Raw genomic sequence first — 21,654 nt, 5'->3', positions numbered from 1 at the left:
ATCCAGACCGTGCTTGCCCTCATCTTCAAGTGTAGCTAAATTATATCAGAGAAAGGATTATTTACCTAAACTGAAATATGACTTTCATGTCAGATAACTTCTGCACAAGGAATCAAAACACTTACATTAGCATAATTCACCAGCCTCACAATGCTGTTTGACTTTTTACAACATTTTATCCCTTGACATGAGTGTTTCAGAGTCATACAATGTAATATTCATAGAGAAAAATGAATATGAATATAACGAGATTAAAAATGAACTATTTCAAGGTTAAAATAAAACTATGAGGAACGTTAAATTATAAGATTCAAATTGTGAAACAGTCCTTTTGTTGCTTATTTTTCTCTATCATGAACCGAAAGTTGTTTGGTTTCGAGGGAATCAACTTTTGCCGAACTAAAGTCTGTTTGAACACATTTTTTATTGTAATATTAAGAGATTTAAATGATATTTAGAGAAAACTCATAAAATTAAGCGATTAAAAACATTACATTATTGATTTTTGCATCACCCGAATGGAAAGTTGTTAAGGTTCTGCAAAAACCAACTTTTGGTGACATTAGGTCAGTGTAAAAAAAAAATAGTTTTTGGAATAATTTTGGAAGTTTATGTAATTCCTCCTGACAAACTTTGATGAGAATGTTAATATAGGCGATATAGTTTTAAATACAAATGTTTTCAGATGGCGATGTCCCCTGAGATTTTTTCAATGCAAAAAGTGTGCCGCAGCTCCAAAAAGTCTGTTTCAGAGAATGTAGCCCAGTTCCGGATTTGAAAATGGTAGAGAGGGATGATTCACAGACATTATCCACATCCTCTCCCAAAAAAATTCCAACTACTAATTGTTATTTGCTGACATATGCTGTATGTTTGCTTTCCTTTTGTTTTAAACAGTCTGTTTCTTTCTTCATTCTTTCATTCATTTTCTGGGGGTGCTGGTGGCCAGAGAAAATATTATATAATTTATTTCAGAGTCTTAATTATGTTTCTAATAATGCCAACGAGGTGTTAGTTATTATAATTACTTTGATCCTCTTTTAAACATTAATGTAACCCCATCACTTGGGGTAGTGTGTATGCAACATAAGTGTGTCTACAATGTGCAGATTACCCACAATCCAAAGTGCTGTACTATGCAACACTTTAAAATACACAGGTCAGAGTTAAAAATTTATTCTTCCTTTCCCACTGAATTTAAATGGTTGTTAAGGACCAGTTGCTGTTTGTATATACAGAAGGGGGTTGGGGGAATGCAGGAATTTCATTAGTTTCTCAGGAAAGGAAATGTCCAATCTGCTTTGTCAAAATATTGTTCACATGTTCAACCGTTCCACAATTAAACAAAAAAATAGGCATTGTAAAAAAAATATGTCATACAAATGTTTACTGAAATAACAAAGATATATATATATATATATATATATATATATATATATATATATATATATATATATATATATATATATATATATATATATATATATATATATATATATATATATATATATATATATATATATATATATATATATATATATATATATATATATATATATATATATATATATATATATATATATATATATATATATATATATATATATATATATATATATATGTATATGTATATGTATATGTATATGTATATGTATATGTATATATAGATATAGATATAGATATAGATATAGATATATATATATAGATATATATATATATATATATATATATATATATATATATATATATATATATATATATATATATATATATATATATATATATATATATATATATATATATATATATATATATATATATATATATATATATATATATATATATATATATATATAGTAAATACGGTAGTTGGGCCTTAAAATGTTTACATGCCTTTTATTACTATTATTTACAATAACGATTTTATGCTATTCCTGAACATAAGTTCAAATTTTTGCTTTGTAAATTCAAAGTCAAAAAAATATTTGATAATATGACAGTTTGACTGCATTAAGTCCGTTAAGATTTGCAATCAGCACAAACAACTTGGAATTGGTCCAATAATTGAAGTTCGTCAGGTCATAAGAGAGAACTGCTACACTACTACAGCTTGTTATGTCATCTTGTGGACATGTGTGTAAAAATAAATAAATAAATAAAAGCTGTGCATAGCATTAACCTCGGGGTGAAAAGATCTGGGGTAAATGTAGAGACTGCATGTCGGCTTGGTTTGTTGTTTCCAGCTTCAGCCCAGATAACAACAAACACAAAATACATGCATATTTGCCAGGTTGTCATTTTCGCTTTTGCAGACAGAATTTGGGTGTGTGTGTCTGCATGCGTGTGTGTGCATTAACCCACTTGGTGAGATGTGTTTGCACTCACCAAGTGGGCGGGACAGGAAGTGATTTGTAGATAAACAGCTTGTCGCTTAGTTCTCCTTGCTCTACTTCAACGTCATTTTTTTTCAAATGCTTTTTTGATGCTTTGGTGTTTTAATTCCACATTGCAAGGAATGGTGGAGGGGAGGTCAAATTGATTCATCCAGCATAATTCACACAAATAGAAGAAAAAAAACAACCTCTGGGTAGTTTCAATTCAAGGCTAACGAACTATCATCTCCCAATCTGGTGAATTAGTGGTTAGTGCGTCGTCCTCACAGATGGGGTCCTGAGTTCAAATCCAGGGCATGTCCATCTGTGTAGAGTTTGCATGTTCTACCTGGGCCTGCATGGTTTTCTTCTGGGTTCTCCGGTTTCCTCCCACATTCTAAAAACATACATGGTAGGCTGATTGGACACGCTAAATTTCCCCTAAGTATGAGTGAGACCATGAATGGTTGTTTGTCTCCTTGTGCCCAATAATTGGGTGTCCCCCGTCTCTGGCCAGAATTTCACTGGGATCGGCTCCAGCACCCCCCGCCACTCTAATGAGGATAAAATGCGGTTCATAGATTGAGATGAGATGTTGCAAAAACTGTTGTTGATAAAGAAACACAATCTTGTTATACTATGATACTTTAAATGAAAAATATATTTCTAAAATATTTCTAAATGGGGGGGAAAAGGATGCTTATTTGGACCCTTGCATTCTGTCAAAACTTAGCCTTCCTCATAGACTATGACATCATTTTTGTAATTACCGTATTTTCACGACTATAAGGCGCACTTAAAAGTCTTACATTTTCTCCAAAATAGACAGGGCGCCTTATAATCCAGTGCGCCTTATATATGGAAAAAAATATAATGTGCCATTCATTGAGGGTGTGCGCCTTAAAATGTGGTGCGTCTTATATATGGAAAATATGGTATTTAGCTTCTACAGTCAAGTTTGAAATAGAATAAGGCTGGAAAACCACAAAATCTGGAGACACTCATAAATGCAGAAAAATATATTGAATAAACAATAGTACTTCAACCAATAGTGGCCTCCACGCAGAATAAAAAAAATCCTAAAAAAAAGTACTGTATTTTCACAACTATAAGGTACACTTAAGTCTTATATTTTTCTCCAAAATAGACAGGGCGCCTTATAATCCAGTGCGTCTTATTTATGGAAAAAAATAAAATGTGCCATTCATTGAGGGTGCGCCTTATAATCCAATGCGCCTTATATATGGGAAAAATGTCATTCATTCAGGGTGCACCTTACAATGCAGTGCGCCTTATAGTCGTGAAAATACGGTAAGTATAGCAACACTTTACTATTGCAACATTCTTGTTAGCAAATGAGCATCTGTCCTAAATCAATGCCTGCTGGACTTTGGACTTTCATACTGTCTGGAAAAAAAATGATACATGTCATATATAGGATGGGCAAAGAAATTGCATTATGATGTCACACTTAACACAAAGCAAACCAGTATGAAATGTAAAAAAAATGTGTGCAGGTTGCACCTTGTGTTGCATCCTATGATTACATAAAGTGGTTTAGTCATACAGCACAGAAGATACTTTGTCTCCAAAAGTCAGCAGCTGTGATGAGCTGATTTGACTGCACCAGCAGCAGCATGATACCATCCCACAGTGGACCCTCAGTGGTCAGCATTGCTTTGCATGCACGCACACACTCTGACACACACACACACACACACTCTGACACACACACACAAGCATTAGTGTTGACCAGAGTAAACAAATGATTGTTCTCTGCTTGGCACTGCAAGAGAGGATATGAGAGTCTTACTGAACATGACAAAGTGAGATCAAGGAGATGAATCAATGTAAACATTTAAAAGAAATAAAAGGTTTGAAACTAGATTAAAAAAGCAAACAAACACACTGGCCAGGTGGAGTGATCAGAAGCACTCGAGCGAAGTGATAAAAATAAACTCTGCACCTGAAACATAATTTTTCCTTGTGTACTTTATATGCAGTTCCAACTCTGATTGCACTTGTTGTTTTGAGGTTACTTTTCATTTATATTTATGTTAAAAATAAGGGTCCAAATTCTCCAAACTTAGACGACGAATGAACCTAACATAAATGTTAATGTTAAAATCAAAAACAAAAAACTTTGATCAAGTTAACTGCTTCTGCAAAAAAAGCAATTAATCCCATTTTTTTAAATGTCCCATTGCAGTTTTTAGAAAAGAAAACATTCTTCAGATTTTTTAGCGATGCTTAACTGCAGTTGTTTAACCATCCATTTTTTTTCAAGAAAAAAAATAGATTTAGTTGATGTCCTTGACATTCCATGCTTAGATTCTATGTGAGTTTTCTGAATATTGTTAATGAAAGAATAAATGGAATAGTTGTGTATTTATGACATTTTAATATTTATTGCTTTAACAGAGCAGAAATAATATACACATTTGAGGGATAAATATTGTATCTGTATTTCTGTATTTCTGTTGTGGTTTAGAGAGTTGTTTAAAAGGTATATACATTTCATTTTATGGATAAATGTGTCCATCCTGAGGTGTTTTTCATCAATTGCTAACATTAATCAACTACACTTTCCTTAAAACAAAATGATATGGTCCAAGTGAGAAGAAAGGAACTCATTTTTAAAGTGTCACAGTGGAAAAAACATAGTAACGAGCACATTTTTCATTAACGCCATATTTTTATTAAGACGAAAATGTTTGATGGCTCATGTGTTATTTTTATATATTTTATATACATTATTTATTCATGTATTTGTTTATTTATTAACTTATTTATTACCTATTTATTTATGTCTAAAAAATGTCTTTTCCTGTGTCTGTATTCTCAACCTCTTCCCAAATGATCTAATCTAACATGTGGCCACTTTTTATGCTCTATTTGATTCAAATCTGACACAATGTTCCCCTTTTAAGTCAAATGCATGAAATTCATAGGCCCATCTCGCCAGATGGCTTCATGATGCATGATTTTTCTAAATTCATAACACCCATCATCATCATCAGGATCTTATCACTGTCACACCGCCTTCCTTCTAATTGCTCGAGTTGGGAATACCTCAACACAGATTGACACTTCAGTTATTAATCAAGCGACTAGGGAAAAATTGATTGAGCTATATTTTTCCTTAATTCGCACACCATTGCACAACAACTATAATCGACAGTTACATGTGCATATCTCTCTCTCTCTCAGTAATATGAGCTAATCCCTGTTAATCTCACACTATCACTATGCATCACCACATTTGCCTGCTGGCATTTTACACGCCAACACTTCGAGCTAATTGAAATGACCTTTCCTGGGCTAGCATAGATATCAAAGACTGAGGCTGACCTGAGAGGAGGATTGAGATTACCATTCATTCCCTGCCCAATTTATGAGACGACAAAACTAATTGTCATTATGGCATATCGCTATCTACAAATACCAGAGTGATTGTTCACATTTTGTTTAATGTTGTTAAGTCTTATTCAGTGTTATCTTAATTAAGTCTTTTTCAGATAAGATTAGACCCATAATTACTTTACCAAAATTATTTATTATCTATATTGATCCCAAAATTTTTTAACACCGACCACAACAGATCTCCCTCCACTTGACTCACAGAAGTTACATAGTAACCCGCCAGCCTCTGAAAGGATTTAACAAATACAAAAATATACACAGTATGTTCCCAATAGACACATGCCAAGAAGTTTTGATACCCTCCTAGTTAAAGAAAGATAAATCCCATGTTCACAGATATATTTTAACAAAAAATGAAAATAAAAACTGATTTTTTGGGGGGGGATTTGGTAGCCCAGCTAGGTTTGGGCAGTAGGCAAAGGAACCCTGAATTGATTGCCAGCCAATTACAAGGCACAAGGAGTCAAACAACCATTCATACACACATATCTACAGGAAATTTGGAGTTGTCATTCAGCCTACCAATGCATGTTTTGGTGATTTGGGGGGAAGCTGAAGCATCTGAAGAAAACCCACACAGGCACGGGAAGAGCATTCAAACTCCAACTGGGATTGAATAAATGGATGTGCTAACCATTGTGTCATAGCTATCTTTAATAAACATTTCTTTTGTTTTAGTATTTGATGAACATAATGCAACAATCGTATACAGTAATACCTTGAGATACGAGCTCAATGCGTTCCAGGACCGAGCTTGTATGTCGATTTAGTTGTATCTCAAATCAACGTTTCGCATAGAAATGAACTAAATACAAATGAATTTGTTCACACCTTCTGAAAAAAAAACAAGATATTATAATGGAAAAACATTTGTATTGGTTCTAATTCACCAGACTAACAAATAACTAGTCATTATAATGTTTAATACTATAATTAGACATTATTCTTTTTCAGATGCTAACTTTACTTTTAAATTAATGTAAATTCTGCTGGCTTTTTCGCATATTCTCGACACAGTCACTCTATCTCCCGCTAATTGATGCATATTAAAAGAAGGCTCTCCATCTCATTATGAATGTCACTGCATAGCATGGAAATTATGGTTAGTCTTTGGAAGGCTTAATATCCTTAATAGTGCCCTTCTGCTTCAGGATGGTGCATATTATTGAAAAACTATCATATTGAGAGCCAGCTCCGTCACGTGAACACCACTCATGGAAAAAAATGCAACGTTCCAGCCAGTGCTCGTAGAGATCTCAATACGAGGGAGATGCGACGAGAAAGTGCGCTGAAATCATAAGCAGCTTCTCGCGTCACGTATCCTCGCATCTCAAAATTTGTCTTGTATCTCAAGGTAAATATTTGCTCAGAATTTTACTTGTATCTCAAATTCCTCGTATGTCGGGGCACTTGTATGTCAAGGTATTACTGTACACTAATCCCTCGTTTTTCGCAGGTAATGTCACCATAATCGAAAAACCGCGAGGTACGATCACTAGATACAGATGTCACCTGCTTCTCCACTCATCTCTTTTCTCATCTCATTTTCTGAACCACTTTATCCTCACAAGGGTCGCATGAGGGATAATGGAGCATGTCTCAGCTGACTTTCAAGCATGAGCTGGGGAGACACCCTGAAACTGTGGCCAGCTGATTGCCTTCCATGCATGTATTTGAAATGAGGAAGGAAACCGGAGTACCCGGGTGGGAAACCCACACGGGGCCGGAATGAACATGCAAACACCACACAGGTGGACCGACCTGGATTTGAACCCTGGACGGCAGAACTCAGGACGGCAGAACTGTGAGGCCGACACGCTAACCACACATCCACCGGGCCGTCTTTTTTGAACATCACAAAATTAAATACACGTTTTTAATAAACCCAATTTGAATGTCTTCTCCCCCACATTATAACGTCATGCGTGTTGCGCAGCTGACACAGTCACACTCACAGGCACATCAGAAGTCATTCATGAGTTCTGGATGATGGGGAACAAAATTGGACTATTAGGTGGAATGGATGAGGGTTTTTTTTAGCTGTGATGGGAACAGAATGAACTTGTATACTAGAAGGTGCTCATAACAGTATTAAAACATTCAAGAGAGTCTGAGTCAGAGTTGAGAAGGTTAGGAAACTGATTTTTTAACGAAACAGATGGCAGACTTTTCAAAAATTGTAATTTCCTAATGATATTCCACTGTGGTTTGCCTTGCCAAGAACAATACGCTAGTTAGTGGGATTCCTAATGCTTGTTTGAATGGGAAGTGATTCAGACACACTTTGTTCCAAGCAACTTGCTGATTGGACATTTCCGTAGCCTGACAGACAAGAAAACAAGACTAAAATCCATTTTAAACTTAAGCAGAAAATTCCATTAAAGTTTATTAATGATAATCATAATAATGATTATTTGGAATCATACTTGCATACTCATTTTTTTTGTTGAATATGCAATCACTACATCTATGTAATCTAATGAGGTTCCCTTTAATTTCCTGTGAGGGTTTTTTTTTAAAGTTGAAATAACACGAGTGTGTCTGTGTACGTGCATGTAGGCATTTAAGACATACGTGTTGTCGTAGTAATGTGAAACCAGCCCAGAGATTTCCCAACCATTGCAAACTGTCCTCCTTGATGGATTTCCTTTAAAGGCCAACTGCAAACATTCAAAGAACATCTGGGACCTTCACAGACTGAAGACCATCACCAATGTTTCCTAAAAAATATCTAATCAGTGAACAGGCTATGAAAATTAGCCTAAAATTGGCAGAAAATTACCAGTAAATATTAGAAACAATGCACTAACAATTTCCAAAGATGACGGTTTCATTTCCTTGCACACTATATTTTGTGAGTTTAACCAATGAATTTACACTTGGAACATATTAATTTTGTATATTTATGCTCCAAACCGGTGGTTCTTAATTTGGATTCGATTGAACCAAAGAGGTTCGGTGGAGCCTCTACAACAGAGGTAAAGAAGCATGGACTCATCATGTCTATTTACGATAACATGTCTCGCTTGACGTCTACTTCACTGGCCGCATATAATCACATGACATTGCTTGGCCAATCAGTGCAGCGAGGAATTTTTATATCTTGAATTTGAAAAAAAAAAAATTATACTAAAGTAGGGTTTGGTGAATGCGCATATGAAACTGGTGGGGTTTGGTAGCTCTAACAAGGTTAAGTTCCACTGTTCCAAACAAAAATGAAGCATTAAATATAATTAGAAAACTTCGAAATGAAGTGGCCCAGTGGCGCAAGTGGTTAGCGTGACAACCTCTCAGCTCTGGGGTCTTGGGTTCAAATCCAGGTCATGTCCATCTATGTGGAGTTAGCATGTTCTCCCTGGGCCTGCATGGGTTTCCTCCGGGTACTCTGGTTTCCTCCAATATTCCAAAAACATGCATGGTAGCCTGATTGTACCCTCTAAATTGCTATGTATTTGGTGTAAATGTACATGGTTGGCCATCTCTTTGTGCCCGGCGTTCGGCCACCGATTCAGGGTGTCTTCCACCTCTGGCCCAGAGACAGCTGGGATTGGCTCCAGCACCCCTCGCGACCCTAATGAGGATAAAGTGGTTCAGAAAATGAGATGAGATGAGCAAACTTCCAATTGACACCTAAGGCAGGGAATGTGATTATGTCACCTTCTCCCACTGACAGTGATGTGACACGGTGAGAGCTCTCAGTCTGTGCCGAAGGAGCGACGTTGTCACATATGACAGAGCCCATCACTGACATGGCACCTCTTATTCGCCCCTTCCTGTCAGCAGAGCTGAGGGAGGGCGATCTGTTGGTCTGGCCCTTCCAGATGGGCAGGTGGCTGTCACGGACCGTTGATTGAAAATATAGAGAAGGCTGTTTGCCCTCAATGAAATGAGCCGGGGTTTGACCAAGTAAAAGATGGTGACATTTCTTCATCAATTTACACCGTTTTACCAATTATGCTGAATTTTTGTGTAGCGGAATCAATGTCCTGATGCTATGATGTGTAATGGAGGGGCCTCTTCAGGAGCAACCAGCAGAGGGCACAATTAAAACAGCCCAGCTAGTTTGCAGTCCAAATATTGCTTGAAGCACATACTGTTCTTTTGTTTGATTTTGTTTTTAACACTAAATGACCTTCCTGAATCTGAGAGACTCCCAACTCTGAGAAAAAAATATCAGCGTGTTCCTAACCTTCTTAGTTATGCATGGGTACTAACAGTAAAAGAAGACTATAATGACATGAATCCCAATAGAGGGAATCTTGTTTAACCATTTGAAATATTTATATATATATATATATATATTTCTGATGTGTAATAGTGGAGAAAATGTTAAAGGAGCATTGTGCAGGAAATATTCCTTAATTGGCCTTTAAATTTCAATAAACACGAAAAAAACATGTTTTGGGGTAATACTTGTAACATAGTAGATTTTCCTATTTCTAATTTGTTATTATTTTGATTCTGTATTTAAAAACGGATGTGCCACTCTACACCATCGAGCAATTACGAGCTCTGTAGGCTACATAACTAAGTTTGCTACCACTTTCATAGCAAGAATTAACTGTCACTTCAAATGTCCAATGAGTCATGACAAATTTAGAAACAAAACAATGATACACATTGTCTTTGAATAATGGAAAACACTAGTGAGGAGAGAGAAAATAGGCGTGTGACGGCAAAGTTGCAACCCTCTTGAAAGAGCATGTACTTTTGAGTTTTACTTACATTACTCTCCTGTGTAATAAATTCACAATAAGAATAGGAAAAAAGTTCATGTTAAGGTATAGTATCTGGGTCCATTGATTTGTGTGTATATGCGTGTATATATATTTTGCTCTATAAAATGAATGGAGGAATATGTATTGTAATTCCACTTCCTATCATGGCAAAAGAAATACAAATGTAGTGCTTGTGAGTACCATTTTTATTGGATCCTTGTGTTAATATGAAAATCTTACACTTTGAATATGAACAAAGTTAACATGCTATTAATAAGTCAATATATCAAGGAAGTAGATAAAATTGGCATTAGCAGGTATTGTTAATGGCCAGAATTGTTTTAATGAATCAAATACAAGTATTTCAGATAGTCCACCATCGCTAATGATAGCACGTACACCCACAACTCTTCTTAAGCCTCAACCTGTGAGACGCAGATTGTGTGCCAGTTTCCTCCCACACCCCAAAACATGCAGAGTAGGTTTATTGAACACTAAAACTGCAACAAGTGTGAGTGTGAATGGTTGTCTGTCTCATTGTGCCTTGCGATTGGCGGGACACCAATTCAGGGTGTTTCCCGCCTGGTGCCCATAGTTAACCGGGCGGGATAGGCCTCGGCAACAACCCTTGTAAGGATAAGCAGTTCAGATAAGCAGTTCAGAAAATGATTGGAAAAGAAAGAGTAATATTTGTAGTAGAAAAAGATGCAATTTTTTGGTTTATGTTGTAACTATTCAGCATTTATAAACTTCTTGATTTTTGTTATTGTGGTGAATGACTTTAAGGCCAAATCAGATACAAACATTTGACCCCCATGAGGATGAAGGGTTCATTCACAGCCACTTATGGTGGTAACATGCAGTGTATATTTATTTTTCCTAGTTACATGAAACCGGCATACATTTACCGAAAAATAAAGTTTGAACATGAAGTGTAATGATGGCCAAACATGATCCTGCTCACTTCCTAGCCCCGTTTCTTACAGATCTGCAACCTGACACAGGTGAGCATAGAAAACCATGAGGTCACAGTACAGTGAAGAGACCTCTGAAACTGGGGTAATGGATCACAACCATAATTGGGTGGGGAGGCCTTTTACGTTCTATGGATATTAAAACAAAATTACAACCCAGAAGAGCATAGAAAAAAGATAAAACTTGGAAAAGCGAACTAGTTTTGCAACATTTGAATTTGTTAACAGGCGTTAACATTGGTGCTCAGGATAAAAATCACAAATCAGGTTCCCTTAAAAATAAAATAAATAAATCCAATACAAAGCTGCACATTCAAGGTTGCATTCATTTTGTGAGGTTATAGCAGTTTTAAGAGGTCCACTAACCTTTTCATTCCATGTAACCTGTTGCCATAATCAAATAAAAAGCATCTATCTCAATATTTCTTCCCTCTTACAAAATCAAAGATGTGCAGTAACCGTTCATAATATCGAAGGTTGGGTTTAAACGCATGATTTTCAAAGGAATCAAGTTAAAAAATAAAAAAAACTTTCTATTTGTATATTTAGAAGTGTGGTTAATAACTAGTATGTGTACTATGCAAAGAGGAATTATTGATGTTTAAGTTTATCAATGTAAAACAGACTTTGCTTTATAAATTATCAGTGTTAGGATATTTAGAAAATTGCTAATTTGTGTTAAAGAATGTGTGCAATAATATTAAAGACAGGAGTATTGCTTGTTTTGATTACCTTTAGCACCAGTTATAGGAACTCAGATTTTGTTCAATAAGCTCAATGACTTTTGCCCTACATTCAATGGTGAAGGCAATCATAAGATAGGGTATTAAAAGAGGCTTTTTGTAAGTGTTTTTTTCTTTTAGTATCTTCTTTGAAGATGGCCATCATGAGACACCCAAAACAACTGTTCTGTAAATAAAGATTGGTCAACATCATAATTTAAAAAGCTAGCTCAGATGTTTCAGGTGTTAGTTTCAACTGCGAGGAACACAGCGAGAAAATAGAAGACCACAGGTACAACAGTTTTTGGTAAAGTCAAACTGGCAGCCTGAGAAAAATTTCAGAGGATGGGTGAGAGTAGTTGAACTCAACCAACAGGCCAGGGCCAAAGATTTAAAACAAGACATTACTGCAGATGGTATCATTGTGCATTGTTCAACTAATCAGCAAACTTTGCACAAGGAATTTGTGAATGGGAGTGTCGGTTCAGGTATTTAAAAGCGGATTTGTGTACTTATAAAACTAACATTAGGTTTTGGACATAATATGTATGCGTGAAGAATGACAAATACTTGCTCTGCAGAGTAATATTTGGTAGTGGCCTGTCCACGCACTATAAATCTTGATAAAGTTGAAGGACGAATGGATTTCAGTCAGTATGACCAGATTCTTTAGAAAAATGTTTTTCAAAAACATTTTAAAATTTTGCTAGGACAAGGGCCCAAGGACCTAAAAATACTGCTCAAAATCTACTAAAACATTCATGTAGAGCAGGGTTATACACAAAGAGACAAAAATGCTATAGCAGGGATCCCCAAACCAGTCCTTGAGTACCACTGTGTGTCCAGCACAGACACTTTAACCAATGAGATTTCTGCAGAAAACAAGAAGCAGCTGACTTCAATCCACTAATTGCACTTGTAGAACACCAGGTTGGTGAAAAGGTGTGATCTCATTCTGGGTTGAAATGAAAACAAGCACCCACTGCGGCCCTTGTGGAATAGTTTGGAGACCACTGGGTTATACTGTGAAAGTCAAAGAGCCACATCTAACATCAGAAGCACCATAAAAAATAATCCAATCTGCCAAATTCATGCATTCATTTTCTGAACCACTTTATCCTCACAAGGGTCGATGCTGGAGCCTATACCAGCTGACTTCGGGACGGAGGAGTGGACACCCTATATCGGTGGTCAGCTGATCACAGGTCACAAAGAGACGGACAACCATTCACACTCACATGGGGGCAATTTAGTTTCCAATCAGCATACTATGCATGTTTTTTTGGAATGTGGGATGAAACCAGAATACCCAGAGAAAACCCACACAGGCCCAGGGAGAACATGCAAACTCCACACAGATAGATCGACCAGGAATCAAACCTATGACCCCGAAGCTGCGAAGCCGACCCGCTATCCACTCAACCACCGAGCCGGCATCTAAGGTGTAGAATTTATTTTGATCGGGAGCGGAATAAGGCTCGAGAGCCAAGTTTTCGCCACCCCTGATGTATAGGACACGCAAAATGTAGTCTTTCCTAAGACAGTAACAGTATTTGTTTTATCTTAAAGCTCACTATCCAATTCAAATTAATGACACTACTCAATGTGAGACATCTGCATAGAAACTATGACGTTTTCACAGATAACTGTAAGGGGAAAAAATCACAAAATGAAAGAGTTATCACTAAGATCAGCAGTCCCAAACCTTTTTCTCACCGAGGACCGGAAAAGCTCTGTTTATTTTCTCTCGGACCGGTAAAGCTCTTTCTCCGGCTAACGGGGAGGTTGACAACTTAAGACAACATTAGGTGGGGTTTGGGGTTCGTGCATGAAAGACGTCCACGACGGCAAAACAAAACAAAAACAGTCCTAAGCACAGTAGTAATTATTTATTCAACTTTTCCCTTTTCAAGTAAGAGGGCAAGATTGAAAATGTTAATATTTATTACTCTGACGGGCCGGAACCAGATGGCTCGTGGAACGGTATCGGTCCACGAACCGGTGGTTGGGGACTGTTGACTTAAATGATTTGTCATGGAAAATTTAAGTTTGAAATAAACCTGAATAATGCTTCTATATTTGAACAACTAACCATACTAAACATTTTCTTAAAAAGTTGAACCTTCGGCATATAAACGCAATAAAAGAATATCATCATTTTCTTACCCTTATAATGCTGCTACGACGCGGTGCTACCTTCACGGACTCCATCAGCATGCTCTCCGAGTCCGTGCCACCGGGCAGGATGACGCCGCTTCGCCGGCCGCGGGACACTCTGGCCGGGATAAAATCCGACGCGCCGTCGCTACACTGTCCATCGCGCTCGGACATATTGAGGCAGTTTCCGTCGGCGATTTCAAGGAGGAAATTAATTAACCTAAGAAAGTTTGTCCGGGCTGTGCTCAAATGCCATTGAGATGTTCGAATAAAAAAACGAATCAGGACTTGTGAGTGCGTTCCCCCCGGTGAAGCGCAACAAGTCCTCTCAATGGTTTTGCGCTCCGCGTGTGTGCGTCAAAACCCGCCCACGTCTATCGCGTTGCACTTAAAGTGAACCCAATCCAAATGGGTTTCGAACCCTAACCCCTGGCTTAGCTAGGTCGCGTCCTGTCCGATGTCAAAGTACGCCAAGGAATCCAAATTGAAAGTAGGTGAAGGGAGCGCGTTACTGCCTCTCCACAGCACATGCCAGTGATCTTCCTCCCCAAGAAGGTGTTGCTGGTACCGACCACTCGGGTTCACTGGTCACTGCAAGCGCCCCAGCGAGAGACTTTTGACGGCAAGCCCGAACAATTGACACACGCGCCCGCCTCCTCGCTTCCCTTTAAGCCCCGCCCTAATGGTGACCTCAATCATGATTGGCGTGCGTTTCGACCAATAGGCGCAATTCAAATCAACGCTGCCATAATAAACAAGTGGAAAAAAGTCAAACGATTGGCTGTAGTAGGGGAGACCCGGGCATGTTGTCATAAATTCTCTTCGACATGGTATACAGTGGACCCTCGCATTTCGCGTTTGAGTTAGAGACCGAGCATTACCGTGATAATGCAAAAACTGCATATGCGTATAAAGTGATATTCTACTTACAAAATTAATTGGTTCCAGGAGTGATTTTGTGACTTGGATTTTGCATAAAGTGAAGCATATTTTACATTGAACCAGCATAATTATAATTAGCCTGTAGTCTGAATCCCATAGTCCGCTGGGATATTCTCCAGCTACCCCCATGACCCTTGTGAGGATAAGCTGTCTGGAAAATGAATAAAGGTATGTATGTGAATGTAAAAATGTCATTAAAAATGAATGAGATCGTAATTTCCAACGGGCCGGAAGAAGGAAAACATTTGGCATCTGAGTAAAAATGCGTACACACGCATGTAAACACAACTTAATTTCAAATGATGTCACACACATTCAGGAAATTCTCAAGAAACAACTACGTGACAAACGGGTTTCAAAGGCGCACGAAGTGCTACAAATTTGCTCTCACCTGATTACAGCACGCTAACCACCATTATGGAGGTTCAGCTTCCTGTTAGGAAGGTATGTCACAAGATAGTAAAACTTTGTAAACTGAGACAAACTTATTATAGTCATCTTCTTTATAATTGAAAGTAAACCACTGAAAATGGACCTATACGACTCATTAAATAGTGTAAAATACTCACCAACACTCATTACAAAACTTACTTAAACTAATCCTGGAATTTAAGTAAATCTAAATTTAAAAAAAATCTGAGTTTATTAGTCAGACACACATACATATATATATATATATATATATATATATATATATATATATATATATATATATATATATATATATATATATATATATATATATATATATATATATATATATATATATATATATATATATATATATATATATATATATATATATATATATATATATATATATATATATATATATATATATATATATATATATATATATATATATATATATATATATATATATATATATATATATATATATATATATATATATATATACATATACATATATATATATATATATATATATATATATATATATATATATATATATATATATATATATATATATATATATATATATATATATATATATATATATATATATATATATATATATATATATATATATATATATATATATATATATATATATATATATATATATATATATATATATATATATATATATATATATATATATATACATACACTCACACGGCCACATAAAGGTTTTATGATTTATAACAGAATTAAGGTGACTAAAAAAAAAAAAAGATCAGTAAAAACATTTCTTTTGGGTAAGGTAAAATGAGTTATTGGTACTCATTTGAATTTACAAAGTAGTATTGTCTTTTTCTTACATAGTTCATGAGACCTGAGCATGTAAAGGAAATGGCATTCCACTTTTTAGATGTGTGCTCTGGTGGAGAAGATAATTTCCTTATGAAAATGTAACTGTATGACACTACCAGTCTCACACTTACTTCATTTAATGAAGACAGACATTTACAAACATTTTAATTTGAGGGCTATTTCACGCAGTGTAATTTCAACAGATTTTTTTAACGCTACTCCAAAAAGACGTAATTTCTGGTCTTACTTGGACATAGGCTGGTTTCCTTTTTTTTTTTATCATCCACAGCTGACAAATAAAAATACAGGAGTATTATTACTCAGAGGTCCTTCATCATCTAATAATGAAATTTTTCATTACAAAAAGGTTTTTTGCTCAGAAAATTTGACTCTGTTGTCATATAATTCCATTTTAGGAACACCTGTAAACAACTACAAACGAAGACACAAACAAGCTGCACAATAACTATATTATATAGTCACTCCAAAATATTTTTCAAAGGCAAAAGTATTCCATGAGTTTACTGGACCTAGAGAAAAATGTGGTGTAAAAAATACTTATTTAGATTTGCTGCCTCCAACATTCTTGCAATACACACCCAACGAGCAAAATGCAGTTTTGCTCATCAGAATACTATTTTAAAGGAGTGTCAGTAGATTTCTCAAACCGATGCATTAAAATAACAGAGGAGGTGAGTAAAGATCATTCAAAATGAGCCCTTCTTCCATTCTAAACATCATCTGTCTTAAGGAGATTAAAACTATAAATGGGTGTGTCTGTTGGTATTCATATAACAGAATGTGATGTCTTGTCTTGTGCTAAAAATATCCAGATTGATCACAGAGGAATTCCATCTTGCGGTTGATTGAGAATATTATCAAATTTAATGAGCAGGAAATTAAAGCTCCTGTACATAGACACACGTTTGAGATTAGGAATCATGTTTGATTCATCGAACAATTAAGGGGAATTATTTTATTCATCTCCCGTACCGGGGGTCCTCGTAAGGGCTGCGGGGGTTGCCGAAGCATATGCCAGCTGACTTCAGACAAAAGGCAGAACAAACCCTAGACTGGTCGCCAGTTAGCCGTCTGGCACAGAGAGGGACAAACGACTATACGCACTGACAATCATACTGCCACCACTGGGAATTGAGCCCACGTCTGCCCCCACCAAAGTCAGGCACGTGAATCTCCACACCAATAGGCGGCTTAAGGGGTATTTAATACAATTAATTTGAATTTACAAGATCCTATTGAAGTACCTAAATTCTAAACTGCTTAATCCTCATTAGGGTCACGGGGGGTGCTGGAGCCAATCCCACCTGCCTCCGGGCCAGAGGGGAAGGACACCCAAGGCGCAAGGAGACAAAGGACAACCAAGGACACTCACACCCATATCTAGGGGCAATTTAGAGTGTTCAATCAGCCAACCATTCATGTTTTTGGAATGCGGGAGGAAACCAGAGTACCCAGAGGAAACCCACGCAGGCCCGGGAAGAACATGCAAACTCCACACAGGTGGACGTGACCTGGATTTTAACTCAGGACCCCAGGGCTGTGAGGCTGACGCGCCAACCACTCGCTCCATTGGGATGCTCTCCTATTAAACTAGCAACCTGAAATTTAGAAACAACATCCTTGCATCAGTAACAAATTCCACTGAAAGATTCAGCAACTTTTGAAAAGCAATGTCATTATGCACCCAGTGACCTTTGACTTCCGCATCTATTATGCTACCTACCGGCGACATGATAATGACTGATAATGTTCCAGCTTCCACGAGTACAAAATATTCCAGAACATTTTGACTAGTTTCTGGGTCATTCCTAAACCTTTGAACCCCCTCCACATAGTCAAAATCAATTCTGGTTTTGTGATGATTTCTATTGTTTGCCACATCATACATTTTAAACTCTTGCTATGGCTTTGAATTGGTTACCTTATTAAATTCACAAAAATCTTCATGTAAATAGAGAAAAAAAACGTGCATAGCAAGATATGTCGGCATTAAACCCTACTTACTACAATTGTTAGTGTTGTTTTCCTTTTCAGTAAAAAAAAAAGTGTTTAAATTTTACTTTCCTCAGTTACAATGAAAGGCGGCCCTTAGGCGCGAGGGGTCAGCGCATTGGCCTCACAGCTCTGGGCTCCAGGATTCAAATCCAGATCGTTGCACCTGTGTGAAGTTTGCATGTTCTCTCTGGGCCTGCGTGGGTTTCCTCCGGGTACTGTGGTTTCCTCCCACATGGTAGGCTGATTGGACACTCTAAATTGCCCCTAGGTATGGGTGTGAGTGTGCATGGGTGTCCGTCTCCCTGTGCCCTGCGATCGGCTGGCCACCGATTCAGAGTGTCCCCAACCTTTAGGCCGGAGTCAGCGAGGAGAGGCTCCAGCACCCCCCGTGACCCTTATGAGGATAAAGTGGTTCAGAAAATGAGATGAGAAGAGTTACAATGAATATTCTTATAGCGAGCGTGTGCCCTACAATAGACTTTTTGTTGACTGGGATATTGAACGAGGGATTAAATCAAGGTCACTATTGCTATCTCGGAGAATTCCTACACACATGTTGACAGTGATAATGTGCAAGGCAGTTCGGCCTGTACTGCATTTAAACTGAAAAACAAGTGAAAGTACTACTAGTGCTTGCCAAACAGATGTTTTTGTGTGCCACCCATTAATATCAACAAATTCTTGCTGTTGTAAAAGAAAAAAAAAAGAAACCATAATATTTCCGGATACTTTGTTTTGCAGACTTTATATTTACATATATATGTTCATTAACAAGAACATCTCTCATCTCATCTAATTGTCTGAACCACTTTATCCTCACTAGGGTTGCGGAGGGTGCTGGAGCCTATCCCAGCTGACATCGGGAAAGAGACAGGGACACCCTGAATCGGTGGTCAGCCAATCGGAGGACACTAGGAGACAAACAGCCATTCACACTCACCTAGGAGAAATTTGCAGTGTCCAATCAACCTACCATGCATGTTTTTGGAATATGGGAGGAAACCGGAGTACCCAGAGAAAAACCACGCATGCCCGGAAATAACATGCAAACAGTACACATGTGAACCCACATGGATTTGATCCCATGTTTTTCACTGTGAGGCTTGAAGCACTAACCACTCGCCCCACCGGGCCGCCCTAAAATGAATATAAATATGTTCATTAATATGTGCTGTCCCTTTTTAAATAAATTAAACTCATACTCACTCATAATTTCTATATATACTTTAAACTGATGCCCGAGGTTCACTTGCTTGACTTTAGTGTTGGCAGGCTCAATTCCCACTGATGGTGGTATGATTGGGAGTGCGGATATTCGTTTGTCTCTCTGTGTGCCCTATGACTGACTGGCGACCAGTCTAGGCTATAGTCTGCCTTTTGCCCAAAGACAGCTCGGTTAGGATCCAGCAACCCCTGCAATCCTTTCAAGGATGGGTGGTATGAAAGGTGAATAAATGAATACATGATTAAACTAATCTAAAATGTTGAGCAAAGGTTACCGACTGTTTGAGAGGTCTCATAGCATTGTCACTCCTTTACTTGAATTATCCTGCCTCAAGATCGAAAGTCTGTGTGTCTTTTCATTAAAAATTGAAGTGGAATGCAAGTGGTTTAACAGAAATGTTATTATAAGTGAATGGATGAGCACTGTTTTTTGTTAGTTGTATCAATGGCCTGAGGGTCTAATTGCTGTACATAAAATGTATATCGTCACCAAGATATTTTTCAGGGAATAGTGAAAATCCACAGGTAACTTACACAACAAAACCACATAAAATTATATATAAAATCCACAAGATAGTGACACATGTTTATTTTTGTCCAAATGAAGCATGTTAGACTTTTACAAAGTTACCTGGCATCAAGAAAAAAATTACCTGAAAAGAGTTAAATCTACATCACGGTTAGCGTATGTATATATAAAGATAGCTCAGAGATTTAAGATGTCAGTTTCCACTGTGAAGAACACAATGATGAAATGAATTACCACAGGCACAGTTTTAGTTAAGGAGTGATAGGTCAAGAAAAATCCCAACGTAGCAGAAGAGAAGCATGGTGAGAATAATCAAATTCAACTCAGAGTTGTTCGAAAAACCTAAAACATGGTATTGCTGAATTCTGTGTCATCGTTTCTTGGGCGGTATTGATGGAGGATGAAGAACACAGTATTCTAATACAATTACTTGTGACCCACAATCAAATTTGTTGTGGTTTTATCATATTGTTGGGCTATGTGACCAGTTGCAAGTACTGGTAATCTGGTTAAAGTTGAAGGCTCCATGAATTCCAGTCAGTATCAGCAAATTCTTGAGAACAATGTTCAAGAATCAGTGACAAAGTTGAAGTTGTGCCAGGGCTGGATACTTAAACAAGAGATTGACCCCAAACATGGCTCAAAATCAATAAAGCCATTCATGCAGAAGAAAATACGTACTACATTCTGGAATGGGCATCTCAATCCTGCTGTGATTTAAAGCACGCTCTCAATGCTCAGAAAGCATCAAGCGTCGTTTTGTCGAGAAGGCTGGTCCAAAATATACATACAATCAAAATCCAGACCCTCATTGGACAAAGTTTTTGCTGGCTGTTTTGTTAGCTGAGTATCCACTAAAAAAATATGCAATTTTGCACTTGGTATCTTTTGTTTAAATGATTATTGCATTTCCATCACATCAATGATAATAAAAGAAAAAACACATTTCAGTTATTACAGTAGCTGCATATTTCAAAATTGTTCAGAGTAACCTAACTTTTTCATCCCATTGCATCTTTCATTTAAAAAAAAACAAGAATTTTAGTCAATTAACAATTGAAGGTTTTTAGGCATAAATTATATCTAATTTAAGATCTAAAATGATACAGTATTGCCAAAATATTCCCATGGATTTTAATCCTTGAGGGACAAGTTTGTCTCTGTAATGTTAAAACATCCCTCAAAGCCCGAAAATGTCATCTATTTATAGGATTTATTCTCTGGAGATGGGAAAGAAAAAATGCCAAAGACAAAGCTGAATATACAGAGACACTGTTGGGAGAACCCCAGGGAAAGGAAGCT

General features: G+C 36.9%; 1 protein-coding gene across 1 annotated transcript in view; it reads right to left on the bottom strand.

The window, feature by feature from the left end:
• plcl1 (phospholipase C like 1) overlaps positions 1 to 15,015 on the bottom strand; it is a 57,088-nt gene extending 42,073 nt beyond the window's left edge. The window contains exon 1 of the mRNA XM_077727987.1: positions 14,376 to 15,015. Coding sequence (XP_077584113.1) covers positions 14,376 to 14,540 — 165 coding nt within the window. The 5' untranslated portion in view covers positions 14,541 to 15,015. The remainder of the gene's footprint in view (positions 1 to 14,375) is intronic.
• Positions 15,016 to 21,654: the final 6,639 nt, after the last annotated feature.

Source organism: Stigmatopora nigra, chromosome 11 (genome assembly GCF_051989575.1).
Source record: "Stigmatopora nigra isolate UIUO_SnigA chromosome 11, RoL_Snig_1.1, whole genome shotgun sequence".
Classification (NCBI taxonomy): domain Eukaryota; kingdom Metazoa; phylum Chordata; class Actinopteri; order Syngnathiformes; family Syngnathidae; genus Stigmatopora; species Stigmatopora nigra.
Note: the sequence above shows the minus strand (reverse complement) of the source record. Positions and strands in the feature narration are given on the sequence as shown.